The sequence below is a fragment of the Monodelphis domestica genome, chromosome 3 (assembly GCF_027887165.1).
Source record: "Monodelphis domestica isolate mMonDom1 chromosome 3, mMonDom1.pri, whole genome shotgun sequence".
Lineage (NCBI taxonomy): Eukaryota > Metazoa > Chordata > Mammalia > Didelphimorphia > Didelphidae > Monodelphis > Monodelphis domestica.
This window is the reverse complement of record NC_077229.1, coordinates 261,536,119-261,561,375: the sequence shown is the minus strand read 5'-3', so window position 1 is coordinate 261,561,375 and position 25,257 is coordinate 261,536,119. Positions and strand designations below refer to the sequence as shown.

At 36.0% G+C, this 25,257-nt stretch overlaps 1 protein-coding gene across 10 annotated transcripts in view; it reads left to right on the top strand.

Annotated features, from left to right (window-relative positions):
• The window catches only part of PTPRM (protein tyrosine phosphatase receptor type M), a 1,053,679-nt gene that overhangs the window by 397,808 nt on the left and 630,614 nt on the right, over nucleotides 1-25,257 (top strand). For all 10 annotated transcript variants that reach the window (XM_056820784.1, XM_016432809.2, XM_056820785.1 and 7 more), the window contains exon 5: nucleotides 7,761-7,876. In XM_056820784.1, coding sequence (XP_056676762.1) covers nucleotides 7,761-7,876 — 116 coding nt within the window. The remainder of the gene's footprint in view (nucleotides 1-7,760; nucleotides 7,877-25,257) is intronic.

Genomic DNA, 25,257 nt, shown 5'->3' with positions numbered 1-25,257 from the left:
TTGGGAAGGTCTTGTTAGTGGAGAAAATCATGGAGATTAAGGACATCATCATTATCATGATTAGAGATATTTACATAGTACTTTAAAATTTACAAAATGCTCTGTCTCCCTTTCTTAGGACCTCTTTCTCTAACAATCTCTTTCTTTTACTCTGTCTCTGTCTGTGTTTGTATGTATTTTTAGGAACTAAAGTTCATATTTTTTTAAACCTCATTTTGTGAATGGAAAATGGGCTGAATTATTGTGACTTGGCAAGATCACATAGTTTATGAATATTAGCAAAAGAAATTTGCACACTAATCTTTCAGACTCCAAGCTGAGTATGCTGTTCAATGTCATGGGATGTAACATTTTAAATAGTTTCTTAATAGATGGCTAGGAGTTTTCTGAGTAATAGGTGAGGAGGACAGTATGCTTAGCTTAGGGAACAATGTTAAGCAAACATGGAGGTACAACATGGGTATTCAGAGCAACAAATACTTTATCCTGACTGGAGTTTAGGTTAATTCACCCCCTTCTTCCGGGTAGTTGAGCATTGACATACAGTCTTACTCTCCATTCTATCTGCTGCCATTCATCTTGATGGTTTCTCTATTAATGTTTATGAACTTTCACTATTTTTTCCTAAGGTTCAAAGAGTTTAAATTATTGCAAACAAAATCCACCAGAATTCTACCCCGAATCTCATGCCTCTAGATTTTTCTTTTTGCATTTTATATTACAGCTCTTCTAAACCTCAACACATGATAAAATAAATATGAATGATTATTTATAATAACAATAATAGCAAGAGCTGATATTCATATAGCACACTGAGAGTTCCAAAGTGCTTTACATATATGAACTCTTTACTTATAATACCCATCTGTGGTGTGTTAAACAAGATGATGCATGTAGAGTGCTTTATAATCAGAAAGTGCTTTGGGAACGTGAGTTACTGATTATATCGTAGCTCTAATTTCTCCCCTGAGCTCCAGATACCTGTTTCTAGCTGCCTTTTCAACACTGATACCTATATGTCTTGGAAGTACTTCTCAAAACTGAGATAATCATTTCCCTCCCCAAAGCTTGCCTTTCTTCATAGCTCCTGAACTTCCATGAACAGTGTCACACTGTTCTTCGGGGCCAGAAAGTTTAGAGTCATTTTGACTTTCATTCTGTCCCAACCTTCAGTTCTAATCAGTTCCCAAATCATTGATTTTGCCTTTGTCATAACTCTTAAATTAATTATACAATCATAGGGGTGGTAAGGTGCCTCCGAAGTAATTTAATCTAATAGATCTTCTTTATGTTATATTGCATAGATGTTCATTTAGTTTCTTTTATTTTATTTCTACTGCCCAAGGTTGGGTCATTATTCCCTCTGCTTTTATGATAATAACTTTCTAACCATTCTCTTGCCTCCAGTTTCTCTCCTTTCCAGCCATGATGAGCAATGCTACTAGTCATCTTTCATATAAGCAAACCTAGTCACCTTACTCTACCACTAATAAATTCTTTTTGTCTATCTAATAGTCCAAACTACTAAGCTTGGTATTCAAGGCATTATACCTCTAGCACCAACTTCGTTTATAAACTTATTCCCCTTTAGGTATTTCTGTACTTTAAAAATATTGCACCCTTTGTTTTCACTATTTTAAATTCTGTCTTCTTTTCTTCAATCCTTTGACACTCAATACAGATCTTAAATCTTCCATGAGGCTTTTCTTGCCTACCCCTCCCTGAATCTTTCACACAAGTCACAAGAGATTGGCCCCTCCAGAGAACTTTTATACTGTATATATACCTCTCAGATACTTTTATTTTCTTTACTCTCATGTTCTATGACCATTTTGAGGATTTTATGTAACATTTGTGAACATGACTTGAAAAATCAATGGGGGCGGGGAGCAAGAGAAAAGGGAAGGACTTGAGCTAAATTAGAGAAGAGAAAATCATAGAGATGACTCAAGAGTGACTTGGACTGGGGAATTAGGAGAAAGATTTAATTGATTTAAGATAAACTAGGGGGAAGTTGAAAAAAAATTGAAGAATGTGTCTACTCTCAGATAAGAGGAAATTCTACTTCCAGATTTCAAAAGGAACAACACTAGGATCAAGGGCAATTAAGGGGATTGAACATGAATGAAGTGAAAGAAAGCAATCTGCTGGGCCAGGGAGTAAAAACATGATGATGCAGATTAGAGAAAGATAAAATGAAGATAGCTGACAAGGAATATGTAAGAAAAGGCAAGTGAAGCAATTCAGAGGTTAAGCAAATTAATAGATTAGATTAGTGAGTGGAACAGATTGGTGAAATATGAGATTATCTATAAGGTAGAAAGGGAGATATGCATGGATGCATAGTTGTTGAGTTAAAGGAAAGGATTATAAAGGGTTATAAAATTATTGAGTTAATAGTCTGAAAATTTTAAACTGGATAATAAATATAGAAGTGCAAACCCCTGAACTAGAGGCTGAAAAATCTCAACTGTTATGGAAAATGGGAGATATTTTTTGTATTGATTGGCATCAGACATGTAATATAATCAGATAGGGGCACAGCCAGGTGAGTTATCTGTCTTTCAAACATATGATCTCCCTCTTGGAGGAGAAAATGAATGGACTTTGAATAACTTTCCATACTTTAGGACATTAGAGAGAATGAAGAGTTTCTAAATGAAAGAAAAACAAGAATTCAGTGGTATGAAAAGGGGATCCTATGTAAAGGGACCCTTAACCATTATCAGGATGATGCAGAATAGAAGAGTATTACCCAGAGTTGAAAGAAAAAGGTAAAAGAAAATGCATTTTAAAGATATAAAACATATTTGAGGCTACTTCACAGGCAGGTCATGAGGATCAAATGAGATGACACAGGAAATACATTGAGAATCTTAAAACATTGTATTCTAGAACTTGAATAGGATTTCCCTCTACAATATATTGAATATTTGGCTTTCCATCTTTTGCCTGATGATTTCTACTGTTGGAGAATAACCACATCTCAGGGAATTCTCCTTTGTTAGGGAATTTTTTCTTATTGTAAGCCTTAATGTATCTCTTTTTTCAACTCTAAGGCTCTCATATTCTTTCTCAGACCAATCAAAAGAATTCTACTCTCCTGCTAGCAACCATATTATACATCTGAGTGATATAAATGAATGGCAAAATATGGACAATAGGCATACAATTAGGATTATTTAGCTGCAAATCCATAGTTGCATAGCACCGAGCCAGAATGCCCATTGATAGATCTGGCTCTGCTTCTGCTTCCAATGAGCTCCTCACCTCCCTCTTGTCTTCCATATCTACCCATGCATTTGTGCCGAAATTTTGGTGGGTTTTATACTAGAAATGCTGGTATGATTCAATAATAGGAAAACTATCAGCATAATTGACCACATCAATAACAAAACTGACAAAAACCATGTTATTATCTCAAAAGTATTTGAAAAAATGCAACATTCATTAGAATTGTTTATAAATTAGAGAATAATGTAATAAAGGAAGTTTTCCTTAAAATGATAAAAGCCAACTATCTCAAACCATCAACAAGCATTATATGTCATGGAGCTAAACTGGAAACCTTCCCAATAAGATTAGGGATGAAGCAAAGTTGCTATTTAATATTGTGCTAGAAATGCTAGCTATAGCAATAAGAAGAAAAAGAAATTGAGGTAATTAGGATAGACAACATGGAAAGAAAGTTATCACTCTTTGCATATAATCTGATGGTATATTTAGAGACTCCCAGAGAAACAACTAAAACACTGATCAAAACAATTAACAACTTTAGCAAAATTGCAGAATATAAAATCAGCAGCAGTTTTTCTGTATACTACCAACAAAATCCAAAAACAAGAATTAGAAAGAGAAATTCCATTTAAAATAAATGAAGAAAATAGAAAATACCTGAGGTGTACTCAACAAAACAAACTGGGCAACTCATGAATAAAATTAAAAAGTATTTTTCACACAAATAAAATCAGACCTAACCAACTGTAAAAAAATATTAATTGTTCATGGATGGATTGAACCAATATAATACAACTGACAATTTTTCTTAAATTAACATGGCTATTCAATGTTATACCAACAAAATGACCCAAAAAACTATTTCACAGAGCTAGAGAAAATAACAAAATTCATCTGGAAGAATTAATGGTCAAAATGATCAAGCGATGATTTTCTCCCTCTCCCTCTCTTCTCCCTCTTCCTCTCTTCTCTCTCTCTCTCTCTCTCTCTCTCTCTCTCTCTCTCTCTCTCTCTCTCTCTCTCTCTCTCTCTCTCTCTCTTTCTCATCTCCCTTCCCCCCCCTCTCTCCCTCATCTTTATCTTCCATCTTAGAATCAATACTGTGCATTGGTTCCAATACAGAAGAGCAGTAAGTATTAGGCTAGTCTATGGGGTTAAGTGACTTGCCCAGGGTCACACAACTAGGAAAGGTCTGAGGTCAGAATTCAACCAAGGACCTACTGTCTCTGTGTCTGGCTCTCAATGCACTAAGCCACCAAACTACCCCTGATCCTTACGTTTCTTAAAAACCTCCTCCCTTAAGAAAGAAGCCTAAAGTGATTACAATAAGAGTGATGAAGTAAAGTAGGGTCTTTGAAGGATGTTGCAACAGAGTAGGGTCAGGTTTTTTGAGAGCACATTTCTCCATTTTTAAAGGAATGGTCCTTAATGTATTAGCTGAACTCAAAAGAAACCATCCTAGCAGTCAACATTTTGTGGTAATAGGTAATTGTGTTCAGCATGTTCAATCCAATGATTACATCTCCAAGAAACCCCTTTGTGATCAAATTCAAATGGAGGCCCAGAGCCTGATGAGTAAACTGGATTCTTAGAAAGAATAAAGACAAGTCAAGAACTGAGTGAGGATGGCTTTTGTAAAAATTACAACGTTGTGACATTCTCCAAATGGCATAAATCAGGATCTCAGTGTTGCATCACTGAGTAATAAAGGTCTCTTTTTTTGTTTTGTCTCCTTTTACATTCATGTGATATTTTCACTTATGAGTGCTTAAATCTCAGTGGATAGCAAATGTAGTATTTGAAAGTAGCAAACTACATTGCTTTTTAAAACTAATTCATAATCTTCATTAATTGGGAGAGAGGTTTTAGTCTCCCCATCCTATAAAAATTCTAATTTATTGCACATTATTATGTACTTTATTTCTTTTGTTTAATTTTAGATTATACATGCCACTGATTTCTTTTATTAATAGTGAAAATTGAGAATTGGATATATTAATAAGCATATCTTATGTGTTAATGCCCTCCTGGGACTGGATGAATATATGTGTATTTTTTTTCTAATGTAACATTAAAGCATCACTTAAATTTTAGCACCCAAAAGGTCATGAAATGCATCTGGCCCCTTAACCAACAATGCATTCATACAAAGGTATATTTTTATCCTAGATGGAGAATATAAATAAATGCTATGGTATTAGATTCAGGAAAAGAGAAAACCTAAGTAAAGCCTACAGTATGATTGAGCCATGTTATTATAGAACTATTTCTTTAAAATTTCATTGTAGACATTATAGGACAATCTTCTATCATGGTAACTCAACAAGTTTAAAACATTGAGAACCATTAAAGTCTCACTACACCATATTATCACTCGGTTTCCTGCCCTACCCCTAAATCTCCCACTTAATGTATGTTCTAGTACCAATTTAACCGATATAGTACCATTTTAGGAATGAGCTTGTACTCCATAAATAGTCTTTATGGAGAACACAGAATTAAGCAAGAGATGGATACCAGCCTGGATTGCCTTTGGGAAATTACATAATTCTTTTAATGAGGTCAACATATCCAGAAACAAAAATATATCTTATTGAACTGGTGTATTCTTCCAGAGATGCTGTATGGCTCTAAGTCATGGGATTCTACAGTCTGAAGAAAGGACATCAAGAATCCCTCAAAACATAATAGAGAAGTGCATGATGGATGTTAGCAGATTCCATTCTAATTTAGTTGTGGACTGGTACAAAAGACGTAACATTTAAGGGTGTCAGGAGAGAAATGTAGAGTCAGAAAAGTGAAATTGAGAGCCATTTACTTAGTGAGTTTGAGATAACCAGAAACATGTATAAATTCAGTAGGAATTTTTTGGTTTGTTTGTATTCAGTTTAGTCTGTTTCTTCATGACCTCATTTGGTGTTTTCTTGGTAAAAATACTGGATTAATTTGCCATTTCCTTCTTTAGCGCACTTTATAGATGAGGAAACCAAGGCAAACAGGGTGAAGTGGCTTGCCCAGGGTCACATAGCTAGGAAGTATCTGAGGCCAGATTTAAACCCAGGAAGAGGAGTATTCCTGATTCCAGGCTTGGCACTCCAGCCATGTTGCCACCTAGCTGCCTAAATCCATTGACATCATGCAATATGATGAAAGCAAAATTAGTAATGTGGGTTAATTATGGAAGGGCAAAGACAAGAGTCACACTTTGTGGGTAAACCAGGATGCTTCGCTCTACCTTATTGGAAAGAATATACACATTAATGAGCTCATAATTTCAGTAGAGGGTTGGACTATGTGGTTTTGTCATGGCCTGCCTTCCAATATTTTTGTTTGCTCTTTTGCTATAGCATATTTATCCACAAAATTTTGTTTTGCTTATGCTAATACTTTAACTTTTTATTTACTGGACCCAATGATTAGGCAGAATTCTCCCATTATACATTATACATTATGGCTATACAGGATAAACATAACCCAGAATTTGGTGGAGTAGTAGGATGTTGGTGTGGGATATTAAAAAAAAAATGGCTCCAGGAAATTGGCAGCCTGCCAAATTTCCTGCCAAAACAAAAAGAAATTTTGTCTGCCACCAAGGATGCTATCTTCCTTATCCTTCCTTACTGTATTGCTTCCCACTTAGCCCTTCCTTCTTTCCATCCATCCATCTCTGTAAGAATTGTAGAATCTTCTTCCTATTGCCTAAAGGCAGAGTTGCTGACTGCAGAGGCATCTCATAGAACCTAAAGGCTGACCTATCACTAACTTTCAGAATTGTCTTCTTTCTAAGTGATGCAGAAACTAGTCTCCTGATTCTCAAATGTAATAGAATTATCCCTTATTTAAACAGCTGTCCCATGTGGACAGAGTACATTTGGAATCCTAATGCTGTTTAACATTGGGAATCAGTCTTACTGTTTGAATTGGAAATAAGAATCAGCAAATAACTCCTATGCTATGTCAGCCTGGCATAATTTTGTGGAGTTTGTCTTTGGGGATAGTATTTTTGGTTGCTGGGAAATATTATACTAGCAATGTTGCATACCAATTAGTTGTATTAAAATATATGTTATGACGTGACTCTATACTTGGGTTAAAAAGTTTCCTTGACAACATCATTTAACTTCTTACTATTCTTTTCCCGCTGCTAATATAAATACCTAATATGTTTTTGTTCAAAACATCAATTAGACTTCAATATAATCTTTATTAATACAGATGTGTTATTATAAGAAGACTGCTGAGCTATGATAATTTGCACAGCAGGAACAATAAAATACCTCCCTTCTTATACTTGTTTCCCACAAAGCCTAGATTTTCTATTCATTTACAAAGCTAATCACAACCTTCTATAGTATCTCTTTACAATTATAGTCAAATCTTTAAAGCTCTCATCATCAAAAGCATTATGCTTCAAAGGTAAACAAAATGGAAAATTCTCTCATTCTATACAGCTAGAAAAGGAACCTTTTAGCCTTAGCCAGATGTGATGTTCATTTTCCTCTGATTTTCTTCCCTTTTCACAGCCAAAACTCCACACTTCCTGAGAATCCAGAATGTGGAAGTCAATGCCGGACAGTTTGCAACCTTTCAGTGCAGTGCCATTGGTAGAACGGTTGCTGGAGACAGGCTCTGGCTTCAGGTATGGAGATACACTTTTGTCAATAGTAGAATTAAAGGAATTTTTCTCATTTTTTAATGAAAGAAGAGGAAAAGAAAACTTATTTGTTCAGTCATTTCATTGTGTCTAACTCATTGTGATCCTATTTTGGCTTTTGGTGGCAAAGATACTAGAGTGGTTTGCCATTTCTTTTTCTCACTAATTTTACAAATGAGGAAACTGCTGCATACAGACTAAAGGGACTTGCCCAGAGCCACACAGCTAGTAAGTGGCTTTTGAACTCAGGTCTTCCTAATCAAGTCCAAGTGCTCTATCTATCTCACTACCTAGCTGCCTTGTCCTATGGGGGCGAATTACTCATAACCTCTCTATACTCCAGGCTACTCTGTAAAACTAGAAATAAGGGGTGACTGGCCAATCTGCATTTATAGAGGAGAATTTCCACAATGGGACCTCTCCTGTAGAGGTGAGATCATAGGTCTGGAGCCTTAAACAAAACAAAAAGCAACAAGGAAGTCACAGTTCCATCAAAGGTATAATTAGCAGGATTAACTAAAAGATTCACTTTGCAGTCCACTACATCATTCCTTATTTGCCTTTAAGTAGTTGTGTTCTCTGAATTCCTTTGCTTTTTTGCTTTCATGGGTTCCTAGGATCAAAGATTTAAAACTGGATGAAGTCTTAGAAGCCATTAAGTTCAATCCCTTCATCTTATATAAGTAAACTGACACTAGAGAACACTTGTTCAAGGTCACACAGATTTTGCCTGGCAGGACTGCGATTTGAATCCACATTGTCATACTAAGAATTCCATCTTCTTTTCCTTATACTGTGCTGCCATTCATTAATGAACAGTAATATTACTAAGGTGCCTAATAGCTTATTGCCTTTCTCTTTACATTTTTCTTGACCCTTTTACTTTGATCTGTTTCTTTTTTCCTTTCTTTTCAACGTTTTTATTTTGTCAAACTAGTGGATACTTAATGATGGTATATTTAAGTTTGAGGACCAGGAAGTGTTTTAAGGAGTAAGGTATTCCAAACCCTTACCCCATCATTTTTTTTAAACATAAAAGAAGTCTGTGGGGTAAGGAAAATGTTGGAAGCCTTTGTGGTATTTGGGACTTTCCAGTGAAATGGAACAATTAGTTTGCAAAGTGTTTTTCTGGTAATTGCTATTATTTTTCATAGTATCCCTATGGGTTCCATCCCTTTTCCACAGAGCAGAGAATGGGAAGCACAGATAGGTTAATGGATTTATCCATAGTTCTCCAGTGAGTCAGGGACAGGAGTGGGATTAGATGATTTGCTTAATCCACAAAACTACTTCATCATCCATTTTTTGAACCTCGAGGCCCTTTCTTTCTACTTAATACTTCTTCAGGCCCGTTATTTTTCTTTCAGCTCAGACAATAACCTGCAGAGTAGTTATATCCCATTTTGACCAGTGTTATTTCTCTTTCTTTCTTGTCTTTTAAATGCTATACTCTGTGCTTCCAGGTGTTTTCTCCCTTCCTAGTTGTTTCTTAAATTCAGCTATCAGATTCTACAATGTCTTCCATTTCCACCTCCACTCCCAAATGTCTCATTTTATGAATTCACCCCATTTCCCTAAAAGCACTTCTTTTGATTATGGTAATGAGGACACTTTTGCATTGGTAAAATGTCTATACTTTTTGAAAATACTTTCAAATACATAGAGTTGATTTAATTAGTTCTACAAAGGACCTAATGATTTCAATGATTCTCCTCCTCTCTTCTTTCCTCCCTGATCCTTTCCTTTACCTACTGGTTATTCACTTGTTCAGTCTTGCACAACTCTGCATGATCCTGTGGGACATACTTGGGATTTTCTTGGCAAAGATAATGGATTATTTTGCCATTTCCTTGTATAGTGAATTAAGACAAATTGAGGTTAAATGATTTGCCCGGGGTCACATAGCTAACAAGTGTCTGAGTTTAGATTTGAATTCAGGTCTGCTTGCCTCAATCACTGGCTCAAGGTGCTCTCTATCCACTGAACCACATAGTTGCTCCTTCCCTTTCTTACTGATGAGGAAACTGTGCAGAGCATGATTAAATGACTTGCCTGGAGAAAGCAAGGTAATTAAACAGCTGAGGCAGAATCCCCATGTTCTCTGATTCTAAGCTTTGTGCCTTTCCCAAGGTCTTATGTTACTTTTCTCATTTGGTTCTTTATATCTTTATCTGGAATATTTATGAATAAGGAAACAGATGGACAATGAGGCTAACGTGGTTTTGCACAAGGGTTTTACATTTATTTAGTATTGGAGCCAGGATTAGACCTTAGGTCTCCCCACTTCTAGTCTACTCTTCTTCCCTATACACACTTCACTTCTGATCCAGTTCTTTCCTCATTGACTTTTCTCTTTTCCACAACTTAGCCTAGAAGATTTCTGTTTTTGAAGAGGAAAAGGACAAAGATGAAGAGCTCTGGACCTGGATATATCTTAATGTGTTCAAAAATTCCTCTTTATTATTCACCTTTCTTTGAAAGCATTTTTTTCTTTATTTTATATGAAATTTTATTTTTTATTTGCTTGGGTATAGGGAATAACTACATTATAGAATTCTAATAACTCTTTTATAGATTTCAATATTTGACACATTTTTATTCCTTTATGTTTTTTCCTGTCTTAAGTCTTTATAGTCAGGGATCATCATCTTAAACTACTTCCCTTAACAGTTGCACTTTTTTCACCCTTTTTGGATCTTTGATTTCATCCATGGGGTTAATTCCTTTTGTTCATACTACTTCAGGATCAAAAATGTAGCATACACTCTCTTCTCTTTGCTTCCTACATGATATCACTTGTTAATCTTATGAACTCCCCTGGTTTCAATGATCATCGGTATAGATTATTCCTAGTTCTATATAATTTGTCCTACACCTCTTTCCTGAACTATAGTTCTCTATATCTGGCTTCTTGGTCATTTTGAATTGGGTATTGTAAACCTCAAAATTCCTCAGACTTATGAATGTTAGGGGTTTCCCCCATTGGGGAATCTTCTACTTAAAAATATTCCCTAGCAGATAGTGAGAATTCTACTTAAGTGTGAAAACTCCTTGCCTTGGGAATATCCCTACTCCACCCTACTTAAGACTGCTTTAGGACAGAGAGCTCCTTGAAAACAATGAAAGTGCTTTGACCCATGCTTATGGAAAGGACAGGAAGTTCTTTGAGTCATGACTGTTTTAGAATTGATACAATGGGATACTAAGTACCTATAAAGGTGTGGCAACTTGTAAACTACTTAAACCTAAAAGGGTGACAACTTATTCAGAAGTTTTTTTCTTAATGAAATTTGTCAACACAGCAGCATTTTTTTCTGACTTACTAAAGAGATTAAAACTACTCAGCTGTGAATTCAAAATGGGTGGTCCTTTAGAAACATCTACAGTGATTGGTAGATGTAAGGACATAGGGGAGGTGACAGAGGAGATTTTGCCCTTAAAAATAAGAGCTCAGAGAAGAGCAAGGTAGAAGGATCTAGATTTCTGACTCTCATTCTGAAGGAGAGCTCCTTGAGGAGCTCCTCTGAGGGGCTCTGTCCCTCTGGGGTAGGAGCTCTGGAGGCTCTTGAGAGAGGCCCTTTGAAACAATCTCTGGCTGGAAGACTCTTTGAGGAAGGACACTGGCCTGGTGTTACTAGAATCCTTGTTTAGTCAGACCTTGTGGTGAGTGTTAAAAAACTGACTGATTTCTCTTTTAAGACTCAGGTCTAGGCCATATTGGCTTGAGGCCCTTCATACTTTCTTACTCTCTCTCTCTCTTTCTTTGATTACTCATTGGATTGTTAATTAAAAATCTCTATAAAACCCAATTGACTTGGGTATTTGAATAATTGGGAATATTTCCCTGGCGACCACCTTATATTTGATTTTAAACCCAAGACACTATAGTGAAACATATTTCTGTGGTCAAATTTACTCACCCTCTCTTATATCTATCACAATTTATATCTAGCACTATTTTAATCACTACAGTTTAAGACCTGAACCATTTTTAAATCTCACAGTATCCTGTAAATATCTAAAATGCATCATCAAAACTATTCATCTTTCTTCCCTCCCATTCTGGTATAATTTCTAGCTCTTCATTCTTACCCATTCCACATATATAATCAGTTGCCAGGTCTTGTAATTTCTAACCTTAAAATATGTTTTGTATACATCTTTTTCTTCCTATTCATACAGTCACCACTCTAATTCAGAAGAGTCATCAACTCTTACTTGGACTATTGCAACAGCTTTCCAACTAGTCTCTCTCTCAGTTGTCTTTCTTTTCTATTGTAAATTTTCATACCTACATGTAGATAAAACTTTTAACAATCTTTTTCTGAAATTTTGCCATTGTTTTTCTCTCCATCATTTCCCCTCTATGAGACATAGATAATATGAAATAGGTTATATATGTGCTATCATCCAATATATATTTTCATGTCCTTAGGATACATATTGCTTATACAAAAAATCATAAGGGAAATAAAATGAAATATGCTATGCTTCAATCTGCTTTCAGACACTATCAATTCCTTCTACAGTAGTGGATAGCTTTTTTGTCATGACTCCCTTGGAATTATCTTGGATCCTTACATTGCTAATAATAATTAAGTCATTCATAGCCAATCCTCATGTCATTATTGTTGTCATTGTGCATAATGTTCTCCTGGTTCTGCTCACTTCACTTTGAATCACTTCATAGAAGTCTTTCCAAGGTTGTGTGTGTGTGTGTGTGTGTGTGATCATCCTGTTCTTTGCTTGTTATAGCATAATAGTAATCCATCACAAGCTTATACCATGAACTTGTTCAGCCATTCCCCAATTGATGGATATCCCTTCCGTTTTTAATTTTTTGCCACTATAAAAAGAGCTGATATCAATATTCTGTACGAGAAAGCTCTTTCACCCTATCTTTAATCTCTTCGGATCTACCTCAGATTTCTCATCACTCCATCCATCTTCCACATGGCTGCCAAAATGATCTCTTTCAAAAACAGAGGTTTGACCATATCATGTTTACTGATCTCTGATCTCTCACGGTTCCCTGTTACCTCTAGGATTGAATCTAAAGTCTTCTACTTGGCAATGAAAACTTTTTCTAACCTGGCACTGTCCTACCAGTTCAGCTTTCTCAAAGTTTACTCCCCACCTGACACTAAAGCTCTAATTACACTTTCCTATTTGTAGTCTCTTCACTGTAATGCTCCATTTTCCATCTCTTTGCATTTTCACTGGCCTTTTGCTATGTTTGGAATGCTCTGTCCCCTCCCCTCCATCTCTTTGTTTCTTTAACATCTTTCAAGATTTAGGTGCAGGAGATCTTTCCCATTCCTCCCAGCTGTTAATGACTTTCATGTTTAAAATTAAATTCTATATGCTCTGCATAAATCTTATATATTATTAGTTATTAACATTGTATCTCCTTTATTAAAATGGGAGACATTTGAAGTCAGGGAATGGTTTTGTCTTAATTTTTTACCCTTATCCTTTTATCCCATCCTTTCTTTTTACCCTTATCCTTCTTTATCCTTATTCATAGTGCCTGCTATCTAGATTATATTTAATAAATATTTGTTGACTGTTTTAGAGAGTTGCTGGAGGCACTGACAGATTAATGATTTTTGCCCCCATGGTCACTCAACTAGTATATATCAGAAGTAGAAACAGATCTTCCAGCTTCCACAGTATTCTGTTTCTCCCCATTAACTACAGTGAACATGACCACCTCACCTGCATTCTTTCACAGTTCATACCCCAACAGGTGTGTTCATTTTTCATATCCTCTTTATTAATCCCTCATCCTCAATCAGATATCAGGAAGAAACATTTTTAAAAATAATGTGAAGCTATTATGGCAGTCTCTCTCTCTAAAAGTTGGATGCAGTTATAAACCCTCCATTCACAACTAGCTCAGAATAGTCATTTCAGAAGTCAGTGATTTTCTATTCAGTTTTTTAAAGGTCAAGCAGAAAAGATGTTTTGCAGAAATAGAAACTGACCACCCTATTTTTATGAAAGAGTGAATCTTTTAATGTAGATCTCTTAATGGGAAACGGATAAAAACCTCTTTTCTTTCTCTCGAGGTTTTGTGTCCACTAGTGTCTCCAATGGAAGAGACTCAATATTGTATTGAGACTGAAATCACAATCCAAATAGTCACTTCCAATGTTTCTAAGAGTTTATGGAATATTTGAGATCATAGAATACAGATTAAATTTAAAAATTATTTCAAAACTAGCATTTATTTTAAAAGACCTCAAAATATTTTCTCTTGGCAGAAAGGCCTCCACTATAAAACTTGGAATAGAATTCAGTAATGGACATTTCCTACATAAATGTTAATGGACATGTTCCAAATTAAGGGAAAAGATAATAAATAGAAGAATAGAATTTATATTTGTTCTCCAGTTGTAATATGAACTAAACATATCAGATTTCTTTTGTATGATTTGAGATATATAAAACATATAGAAAATATGTTGTTGTTTAGTTGTCTCTGTCATGTCTGACTCTTTATGATCCTATTTAGGGTTTTCTTGGCAAGATATTTGGAGTGGTTTGCCATTTTCTTCACCAGCATATTTCACAGATGAAAAAACTGAGATAAATGGGATTAAGTGGTATGCTCAGGATCAAACAGTTAGTATCTGATGTCTGATTTGAACTTAAAAAGATGATCCTTCTTGACTCCAGGCCCAGTACTGTATCCACCACATCACCTAACTGCCCTTCATAGAAATAATGCTTGTAAATTATTTGTAAATATTACAAAATATTGTAAATTATTTCTAAAGCTGATGCATCTGTTTATCCCTCATTTTCCCCTCATTCTTCCTAATTTCTCTACAGTCTTCTCAATGACTAGTCATATTGATATCCTGCATTATATATAATAGAGAATATAATTTTGATTGTAGAATTCAGGAACATGTAATTTTTGTGAAGGGACAACTGGGATATCTATTCCATTAATAATAAATTGTGTTTATATTACAATCTTAACAAAAAGACTTCATTTTACCCATTAAATCAGACAATTTGATTCTACTTAGTATATGTAAAAAAACACAGTAACTGGCTGCTATGGAATCAATTTGTAATATTCTTTCATTTTAAAGCTGTTACTGTTTATCTGTTATGAATGGAATGTGCATGTTTTATGTTCATTTTTCTTTCCAATGTAGAAGTTGGGTTTTCCTGAGCCACTTATGCTATCTTGACCAATTTCACTGTAACCAATGATACACATATGTGATATGGCCATTGTTATCTTTTAGAAGACTAATTGCTGACCACAAAACAGAGGTTTATTTATTCTGGGAAGCTGCCCAGATTGTATGAAAATTAAAGCTAGTTTATTTAGAGCCATGGAGAATTATTGTTGTTTAGTTGTGTCCGACTCTTTATGATCCTGTCTAGGGTTTTCTTGGTAAAGATACTGGAGTGGCTGTTTTGCCATTTCCTTCTCCAGCTTCTTTTATAGATGAGGAAACTGAGGGAAACAGGATTGACTTGCCCAGAGTTAAACAACTCGAAGGTGTCTGAGGCCAGATTTGGACTCACAAATATGAGTCTTTCTGACTTCAGGCCCTTTGCTCTATTCACTACACCACCCAGCTGCTCAGAAGAATTATTAGAACATCAAATTTGAGGTGGAAGGATCATTTGTTGTCACTAAGTCCATGAAATTCAGTTTGACAATGAGAAAACCAAAGCCCAGAGCAGGAAAATGACTTGCATGAAGTCACATAGATTTTAATATTAGATCCTGGATCTGGAACAGGTCCCTTGATTTCATATCCCACATCCTCTCCATTAAACCATGGTTCCTCTCATGAAGAGTAGATTATTATTGAGAATAGATTATTTTTATGGTTGTGGTTAATAAAAATAATGATAGCACCTCACATTTATATAGGACATTCATGTTTGCAGTGCATTTTTCCCATCAGACATTCTATGAATTTTCATATATTTGCCAGCTGTAAAGTAAGCAAGATAGATGGTGGTATGCCCAGAATTTTAACCAATATGACATAAGACCATTTCCCCAGTAATCACATTGTTTATTAATAGGACATATGATCTCTTAGCAAAGTATAAGTGTAATTATTTGTACCTGTGCACTAAAACTCTATGAGCCCGGACCTTCTCTTTTATAGGGAAGTGTGTCCTCTTTCTGATTGGCCGGATAGTTCATCCTTTGGACCTCCTTTGACAATAGTGATTGGTGGATTTTTTATGTTATTATTATAATTTTTTAAACATCTTCCATCTTAGAATCAATACTGTGTATTCTAAGACAGAAGACCAATAAAGGCTAGGCAATGGGGGTTAAATGACTTGCCAAGGGTCACAGATGGTGGATATTTTAAAAGAGGATATATATTTAAAAGAGGAGTTGGACTTGCAGCTCTCAAATTCTCCATTACTTCATGACTGGGAAATAGTATTCCTCAGGTGGGTGAATCCCTGAAGTTTGGCCAAGCTAGAGAAACATGGCCAATCTGCCCTTCAGGATGTTCGGAAATGGAATGTCAGGGAGCATATGAAGCCCAGCTTCTTCTAGCAGTATTTGTCTAGAAAGAATATAAAATCTCAATCATGTTTTCAGTGACTCTTTGTCCTGTTGTAGGTCAGATCACCCCAAGTCTAGATGATATGTTTAGCAAAGACAAAGAGGGTTTATACTTTGGAATACTTTAGGGAGATTCTTCCTGTTTATAGATAAAGGAGCTGAGGTTTCTGCCTTGCCTCTAACAAAAGACAAAAGGTCCCAGCCCAGTTAGATGCCTTGGGGCCTGGGAATAAATTACTATAACTTGAGAACTGCATTCCCTCTGCCTGACCTTGAGAAGTTGGAGTTTAGAAAATGAATGGTTGCACAAAGAAATACTGCTAATAAATGATATAATGTAACATTAAATTTCCTGAGTGGTATTATTCCCACTTTACAGATGAGAAAACTATCTTAAAGAGACTTACAAAAGGTTTTAGATTATGTTAGAAAATTGGAGAGACTAGACTAAAACATAAAGTTATTCATGCTCCCCCCCACAATCATCCTCTCAGCAGAAAAGAGGAGGACTACAGTTTTGGAATACTGACTGTATTATCAAATTCTGACATGATATTGATTTGTTTTGCTGAATTATTTTCCATTTTTTTCCTGTAGAGGAATGTTTAAAGCCGGATTCTTTGGTGGTTAGGGGTGTAAAGGAAGAAGGGCTCTATATAAGAAGACAATTGTGAACACCAAAGGCAGTTGTTAAAATTTATATTCCTACCTCCCCCTCAGAGAGCAGGGTCTTCTGAAACAACAGCAACCCTTAGGGCTGGCAAAAGGGCCTCAGGAGCCAGATATTCTGAAGGCCACATCCTGAAAACAACCTGACCCAGTCAAGGGGGCACCCAGACATCAGGGAAACAGAGGGACGGGAGGAGCTCATAACACCCTGGGTGGAGCCCTTGGAGCTCCCGGAAGCTGCGGCCCTGCCCCCTCAGAGAGCAGGGTCTTCTGAAACAACAGCAACCCTCAGGGCTGGCAAAAGGGCCTCGGGAGCTGGCTATTCTGAAGGCCACATCCTGAAAACAAGCTAACCCAGTTGAGGGGGCACTCAGACAGCAGGGAAACAGAGAGAGAGGGGGGAGCTTGTAACCCCTGGCTGGATCCTTCCATCTGAGTCTCATGAAAAAAGTCCCTGCTTCAAGGCATACTAAATTCAACCCAGGGAAAGCTAATCTCATTAGGAGTCCTCAGAGCTCCAGGAAGCCGCGGCCCCTCCCCCCGCAGAGTGCAGGCTCTGGCCGGCTAAGGCACAGGAACAAGGGCCAAGCTAGGCTTAGAGCGTGGAAATAAGGCAACGGAGAAGCATCAGGAGGGTGCCAAGGAGAGGAGGGCAGTAACAGGGACACACCAGCAACTCATGGCTTCCCGGGAAGACAGAACAATAACTGCATAGAACGGATAATCTGCCTAGGGCTATAACCTCTGAAAACCAGACAAAGATGAGAAAAGCTAGTCCCCCCCCCCCCACTCAGATAGAGATGGCAAACTCCACAGAAGCACAAAATTCCCAAAATTAAAAAAAAAAAACAAGAAGGAGGGGGTGACTTTGGACACATTTTATGGAGCAAAAATACAAAACACAGAGGAGATAGAAGAGGAAACACAAGCAAATGCTCCGAAACCTTCCAAAGGAAATGGAAACTCTCCACAAACCCATGAAGAATTTGAATCTGAAATGATCAAAAAGATAGAAGCCTTCTGGGAGGAAAAGTGGGAAATAATGCAAAAGAAATTTACGCATCTACAAAGCCAGTTTGACCAAACTGTAAAAGAAAACCAGGCTTTAAAGCAAGAACTAATAAAGCAAAGCCAAAACACCAAGAAATTAGAAGAGAACATAAAATATCTCACTGACAAGGTGACAGATTTGGAAAATAGAGGGAGAAGAGATAATTTAAGAAAAATTGGACTTCCAGAAAAACCAGAAATAAACAGCAAACCCGACATTGTAATACAAGAGATAATCAAAGAAAATTGCCCAGAGATTCTAGAACAAGGGGGCAATACAGCCACTGACAGAGCTCACAGAACACCCTCTACACTAAACCTCCAAAAGACAACTCCAAGGAATGTAATTGCCAAATTCCAAAACTCTCAAACAAAAGAAAAAATCCTACAAGAAGCCAGAAAAAGACAATTTAGATATAAAGGAATGCCAATCAGGGTCACACAAGACCTTGCAAGTTCCACTCTGAACGATTGTAAGGCATGGAACATGATCTTCAGAAAGGCAAGAGAGCTGGGTCTTCAACCAAGAATCAGCTATCCAGAAAAACTGACTATATACTTCCAAGGGAAAGTATGGGCATTCAACAAAATAGAAGATTTCCAAGTTTTTGCAAAGAAAAGACCAGAGCTCTGTGGAAAGTTCGATATCGAAAATCAAAGAGCATGGAATACCTGAAAAGGTAAATATGAAGGAAAGGGAAAAGGAGAAAAATGTTATCTTTTTCTTTTACTCAAACTCTCTTCTATAAGGACTACATTTATATCAATCTATGTATACTAACATGTGGGGGAAATGTAATGTGAAAATAGGGGGAAAAGAAAGACCAAATAGAATAATCTTTCTCACACAAAGATTCACATGGGAAGGGGAGGGGAAGAAAACTCCTATAAGAAGGAGAGGAAAAGAGTTTTTACTTAAACCTTACTCTCAGGGAAATCAACTCTGAGAGGGAAAAACATCCAGATCCATTGGGATCTTGAATTCTATCTTACCCAACAAAGGTAGGGAGAAGGGAAAACCAAGGGGGGGAGGGGGAGAGGGAAAACAAAAGGGGAGGGAAAGAGAGGGGGGAAGGGGAGGGAACAAAAAGAGAGGGACTAAAAAGGGAAACAGATCAAGGGAGGGGACAAGGGGGACCGATTTAAAGTAAATCACTGGACTAAAAGGTAGAGCCAAAGAAGAAAAGGTTAGAACCAGGGAAGGATATCAAAATGACAGGGAGTCCACAAATGACAGTCATAACTTTGAACATGAATGGGATGAACTCACCCAAAAAAACGTAGACAAATAGCAGAATGGATTAGAATCCAAAACCCTACCATATGTGTCTTCAAGAAACACACATGAGGTGGGTTGACACCCACAAGGTCAGAATTAAAGGATGGAGTAAGACCTTCTGGGCCTCAACTGACAGAAAGAAGGCAGGAGTGGTAATCATGATATCTGATAAAGCCAAAGCAAAACTAGACCTGATCAAAAGGGATAGGGAAGGTAATTATATTTTGTTAAAAGGGACTTTAGATAATGAGGAAATATCACTAATCAATATGTATGCACCAAATAATATAGCACCCAAATTTCTAATGGAGAAACTAGGAGAATTGAAGGAAGAAATAGACAGTAAAACCATATTGGTTGGAGACTTAAACCAACCATTATCAAATTTAGATAAATCAAACCAAAAAATAAATAAGAAAGAGGTGAAAGAAGTGAATGAAATCTTAGAAAAATTAGTATTAATAGACATACGGAGAAAAATAAATAGGGATATAAAGGAATACATCTTCTTCTCAGCACCACATGGCACATTCACAAAAATTGACCACACATTAGGTCACAGAAACATAGGACACAAATGCAGAAAAGCAGAAATAATAAATGCAGCCTTCTCAGATCACAAGGCAATAAAAATAATGATCAGTAAAGGTACATGGAAAACCAAATCAAAAACTAATTGGAAATTAAACAATGTGATACTCCAAAATTGTTTAGTTAGAGAAGAAATCATAGAAACAATTAAGAATTTTATCGAGGAAAATGACAATGGCGAGACATCCTTTCAAACCTTTTGGGATGCAGCCAAAGAGGTAACCAGAGGTAAATTCATATCCCTGAGTGCATACATCAACAAACTAGGGAGAGCAGAGATCAATCAATTGGAAATGCAAATAAAAAAACTCAAAAGCGATCAAATTAAAAAACCCCCAGCAGAAAACCAAACTAGAAATCCTAAAAATTAAGGGAGAAATTAATAAAATCGAAAGTGATAGAACTATTGATTTAATAAATAAGACAAGAAGCTGGTACTTTGAAAAAACAAACAAAATAGACAAAATACTGGTCAATCTAATTAAAAAAAGGAAGGAAGAAACTTTGAGGTATCACCTCACAGGAAGCAGACTGGCTAGCATGATAGCAAAGGAAAGTAATGAATGCTGGAGTGGATGTGGAAAAGTAGGGACATTAATTCATTGCTGGTGGAGTTGTGAACTGATCCAACCATTCTGGAGGGCAATTTGGAACTATGCCCAAAGTGCGACAAAAGAATATCTACCCTTTGATCCAGCCATAGTACTGCTGGGTCTGTACCCCAAAGAGATAATGGACAAAAAGACCTGTACAAAAATATTCATAGCTGCGCTCTTTGTGGTGGCCAAAAACTGGAAAACAAGGGGATGCCCTTCAATTGGGGAATGACTGAACAAATTGTGGTATATGTTGGTGATGGAATACTATTGTGCTCAAAGGAATAATAAAGTGGAGGAATTCCATGGAGACTGGAACAACCTCCAGGAAGTGATGCAGAGCGAGAGGAGCAGAACCAGGAGAACATTGTACACAGAGACTGACACACTGTGGTATAATTGAAGGTAATGGACTTCTCCATTAGTGGCGGTGTAATGTCCCTGAACAATCTGCAGGGATCTAGGAGAAAAAAACACTATTCATAAGCAAAGAATAAACTATGGGAGTGGAAACACTGAGGAAAAGCAACTGCCTGACTACAGCGGTTGAGGGGACATGAAAGAGGAGAGACTCTAAACAAAACTTTAATGCAATTGACAACATGGAAATGGGTTCAAATCAAGAACACATGTGACACCCAATGGAATCACGTGTTGGCTATGGAGGGTGGGTGGGAGGAAAAGAAAATGATCTTTGTCTTTAATGAATAATGCTTGGAAATGATCAAATAAAATATTATTTAAAAAAAAAAGAAAACCTCAAATGGGGTCAGGAAGAGTCAGATCCTCCTGAAATAGCTGAATAGCAACCCAATAAAAAGATATTTGCAAGAAACATGGAAACAAACAAGATAATAGTAAAAAAAATTATATTCCTAGAATGGTAAAATAAAACTAAATGCAGAACTTCTGACTTCCCATTCAGTGCCTTGTCTATTACAATATTACATTGCTTTTCCTTATTTATAACAGCATTAATATAATGATTTAAGGTTTTCAAAGAAAACCTTACAATGATCACATTTGAACATCAAAATAGCTGTGGGCAACAGGTGCTATTATTTCCCCCATTTTACAAATGAGGAAACTGTTCGGTAGTGCAGTAATAGGCAGGTCCTGGAATTTGGAAGACTAATGTTTCTCATTTCAGATATAGCCTCAGACTTACTAGCTGTGTGACTGTGGGCAAGTCACTAAACCCTATTTGCCTCAGTTTCCTCATCTGTAAAATGAACTGGAAAAGGAAATGGCAAAGTACTACAGTATTTTTGCCAAGAAAACACCCAATGGGTCTAAGAACATTTGGAAATGCCTGAAATGACTGTACAATTAAAAAAAAAAGTGACACTTAAAGAAAGGCACAGATAATTTATGAGGGCAGATTTAAACTCGGGTGTTCTCGACATCAGATCCAGTACTGTACCTAGTAGGGCAACAAGCAACGTGGATTTTAAATGTGTGGGTAGACTGGTGGCATTGTGAAAATAGCAATGGACCTGCTCAAGAGAATTCGATGGCAAACTTTGCTTGACATGGCTTAGATCTGAGTGCCCTTTAAATATAAAACATACAGATTGGATTAGATGATCTCTGACTCTAGCATTCTGAGATTCTTTAAGAGGAAGAGCAACAAGAGTACAATCCAACTATGTGTGTATGTGTGTGTGTGTGTGTGTGTGTGTGTGTACAGATAAGGATCTATTAATCAGCATCTTGTAAGAAAGGTCAGTGGTTGGATTGCTTGCATTATGAATTAAATGTGCTCACCAGCTAAGACTTTCAACATAAACATAACATACAAATAAATCTGATGATGACACTAATGAAAGAATGTTTATGATTAACAGATGTGTCCCATCTGCCTACATTTTCTTTGTCACATCTGTGGACCACACAGGTTATTGCCAATATGGGACTTGTTTTTTTTAGTTGTTGTTTTTTTTCTCCCTGTGCTACTGAGCAACCAAACAAACATACAGTTTATATGCCTCCATTATTGAGGGTCCAAAGTACTTAGACTATCTTGTTATGTATGAACAGTTTACCAAAGAAAGCCAGCAGCAATGGGATTGGCTGAGGGTGGTAGGGGTTAATGGGTGGGAATTGCTGGCTTTAAAATGATCGAGAGCCCAATTCCTTAGTAATTTGTGGTGTTGCCAACATTCTGGCTTTTACAAATAATTTTAAACTCGAGGCAGTTAGAGGACAAGCTATCTCTGTGAAAATTATAGCTTAGACATGCAAAAAAAGAAAGGATGGCCGCTTTTCATTTCAAGAAAGGAGATAGTCTCTTTTCCTAGGACTGGATTTAGAGTAAGAGACCTTCCTTATTATATACTTTCTAGCTATGTAACTATGGCAAGTCATTCATCATCTTAGGGCTCAATTTCCTTATCTGAAAAATGGGAATAATGATAACTGCAGGGTACTTATGTGGATCAAATCATATAATATATTAAAGTATTTTTCAAACCTTAAGGTGTTGTATAAATGTCAGCTTTTATTATATTCTGTCTTCTTGTTGAGTCTACATTTTGAAAATATTGCAAAATATATTTAATGTATTGAGTAAAGGACTATGGGATTCCTGATTTGTGTCTTATTGATGCTATATATTGTCTGCTTACCAGGCAATTTATGTATTATGAAATTTTTTCTTCCATTGTCCATCCTTTAAGTGCTTTATGATTGTGAGTATAGAAACTATTATTGTTCTTCTGTGGATATTTCAAATTTTATTTTGTTGCATTTCCTGTCCATTCTTTGGGAGTTGTTTTCATAGAATATTTTATGAACAGAATAGCACAATTCAGCTTTATGGAAAATAAAACTAATACCCAGATCCAGTCTTGAAGCTGGACACTTTATAGTTCTAAAAATGGATTACACTTGAACTTTATTCCAAGTTATGGGAATAAGGATTTTCCCCACATCTGTTTCAATTTTCACTTTCTTAGGAACCCTCTTATGGCATCTTATTTCTGTGTGCACTGCTGTATCTTCACTCCACTTTTCTTTTTTTTTTTCTTCAGAGTTCATCTCAAGAACATCAATAAATGGTAGAGACAGTTAGATTACCAGAACAAATGGCAACACAGAGAACAAATTACAAGTGACTTTTGTCATATCATCATCTTTTTTAATGTATGTGGGACAACAAAACTTATATAATGAAACCTACGAAATATATAAAGTTCTGCCACATCCCACCCAGCTAGTGATTATAGACCCCTGCTAAAACAAGCACATTATCAAAAGTGAAAATTTCATGGAATTGTCTTAATTAACAAGCATATCTTCATTTTACACTCCATACCAAGCTCTTTGCTAAGTGTTGGGAATGCATTTTTGTTGCTCTTCAGTCATTTTTCAGTTGTGTCAGACTATTTTTATTTCCAATTTTGGGATTTCTTAGCAAAGAAACTGAAGTGATTTGCCATTTACATCTCTAGCCTATTTAACAGATTAGAAACTAGACAAACAGGACTGAGAGTGACTGTGCCACCTATCTACAAAGTACAAAAAGTGAAAATTTGAAGGGAATATGGTGATGACTTAGTATAACCTACTTTGTTTACAAATGAAGTAACTCAGAGCTAGGGTAGACAATGAATTGGCCAGTTTCACAAAGGGTATTTATTGGATTGTTTCATACAAGCTTCCCTCATGAGAAAAAAAAAAGAAAAGTACTTGTTTTCAGGTGCTATGTTTTATCATTTACCCATTTTTTCCTCATTGAATTTCATTGTGATTTTATATTCTCAGATTACCAGCATATAGTTTATGTAGCCACTTTTTCAATATCTCTTCTTTAGAGTTTAGTATTCATTGAATATTATAGGTAGGCAGAAAGACTCTTAAAAATTCTTTAAGGGTAGTCTTTCCCCTCTTTTGAAGGATAACTATCATTTAAACCACCAAAAGTCAATCAACCTAAAATATTTCAGTCAATTGGAAGTGAGTTTTTTGGTTCAATCTCATGTTTTGCACAGTACAGAAGAAATTGTGTTTAATTCAAAGGATCAGCATGACCTTAGTAAACCACTTAATCATCCTAAACCTCAGTTTCTTCATTTGTTAAAAAAAGGAAATTGAATTATGTTTGCTAATTTTTCTTATAGCTCTTATATTCTCTCATTTTATTAATAATTGAAGTATCTTAAGAATGAGATACTGATATATTAGGATTTCATTTTAAAATTAAGCTATTTATGTTCATTTAAACAATTTGGTAAATGTAAAGAAATTATGTTTCTCTCCTTGAATAAACATGATAATTAGATGAAATACTTACAACAATAACTTCGAAAGTTAGCTTTTGGAAGAAAGCAGAAGTTTAAATTAGAGTTCTTATGCTTGATTTAAAAAAATAGATTTTATTTATTTCAATTTAACTTTAATTCAATTTGGTTTATTTCAGTATAATTCATCTCTTTTGTAATCCTACATACTTTATGCAGTTAAAAATATCTTTCTGAAAAAGGGCCCATACACTTCATCACTGCCAAAGGGGTACAGGGCTCAAAAAAGGTTCAAAACCCTTGTCCTAGGATGATGATCTTCTTTTTATGATGAACTAAAAAGTCCCACACATTGGCTTCTTTCCCAAGCATAA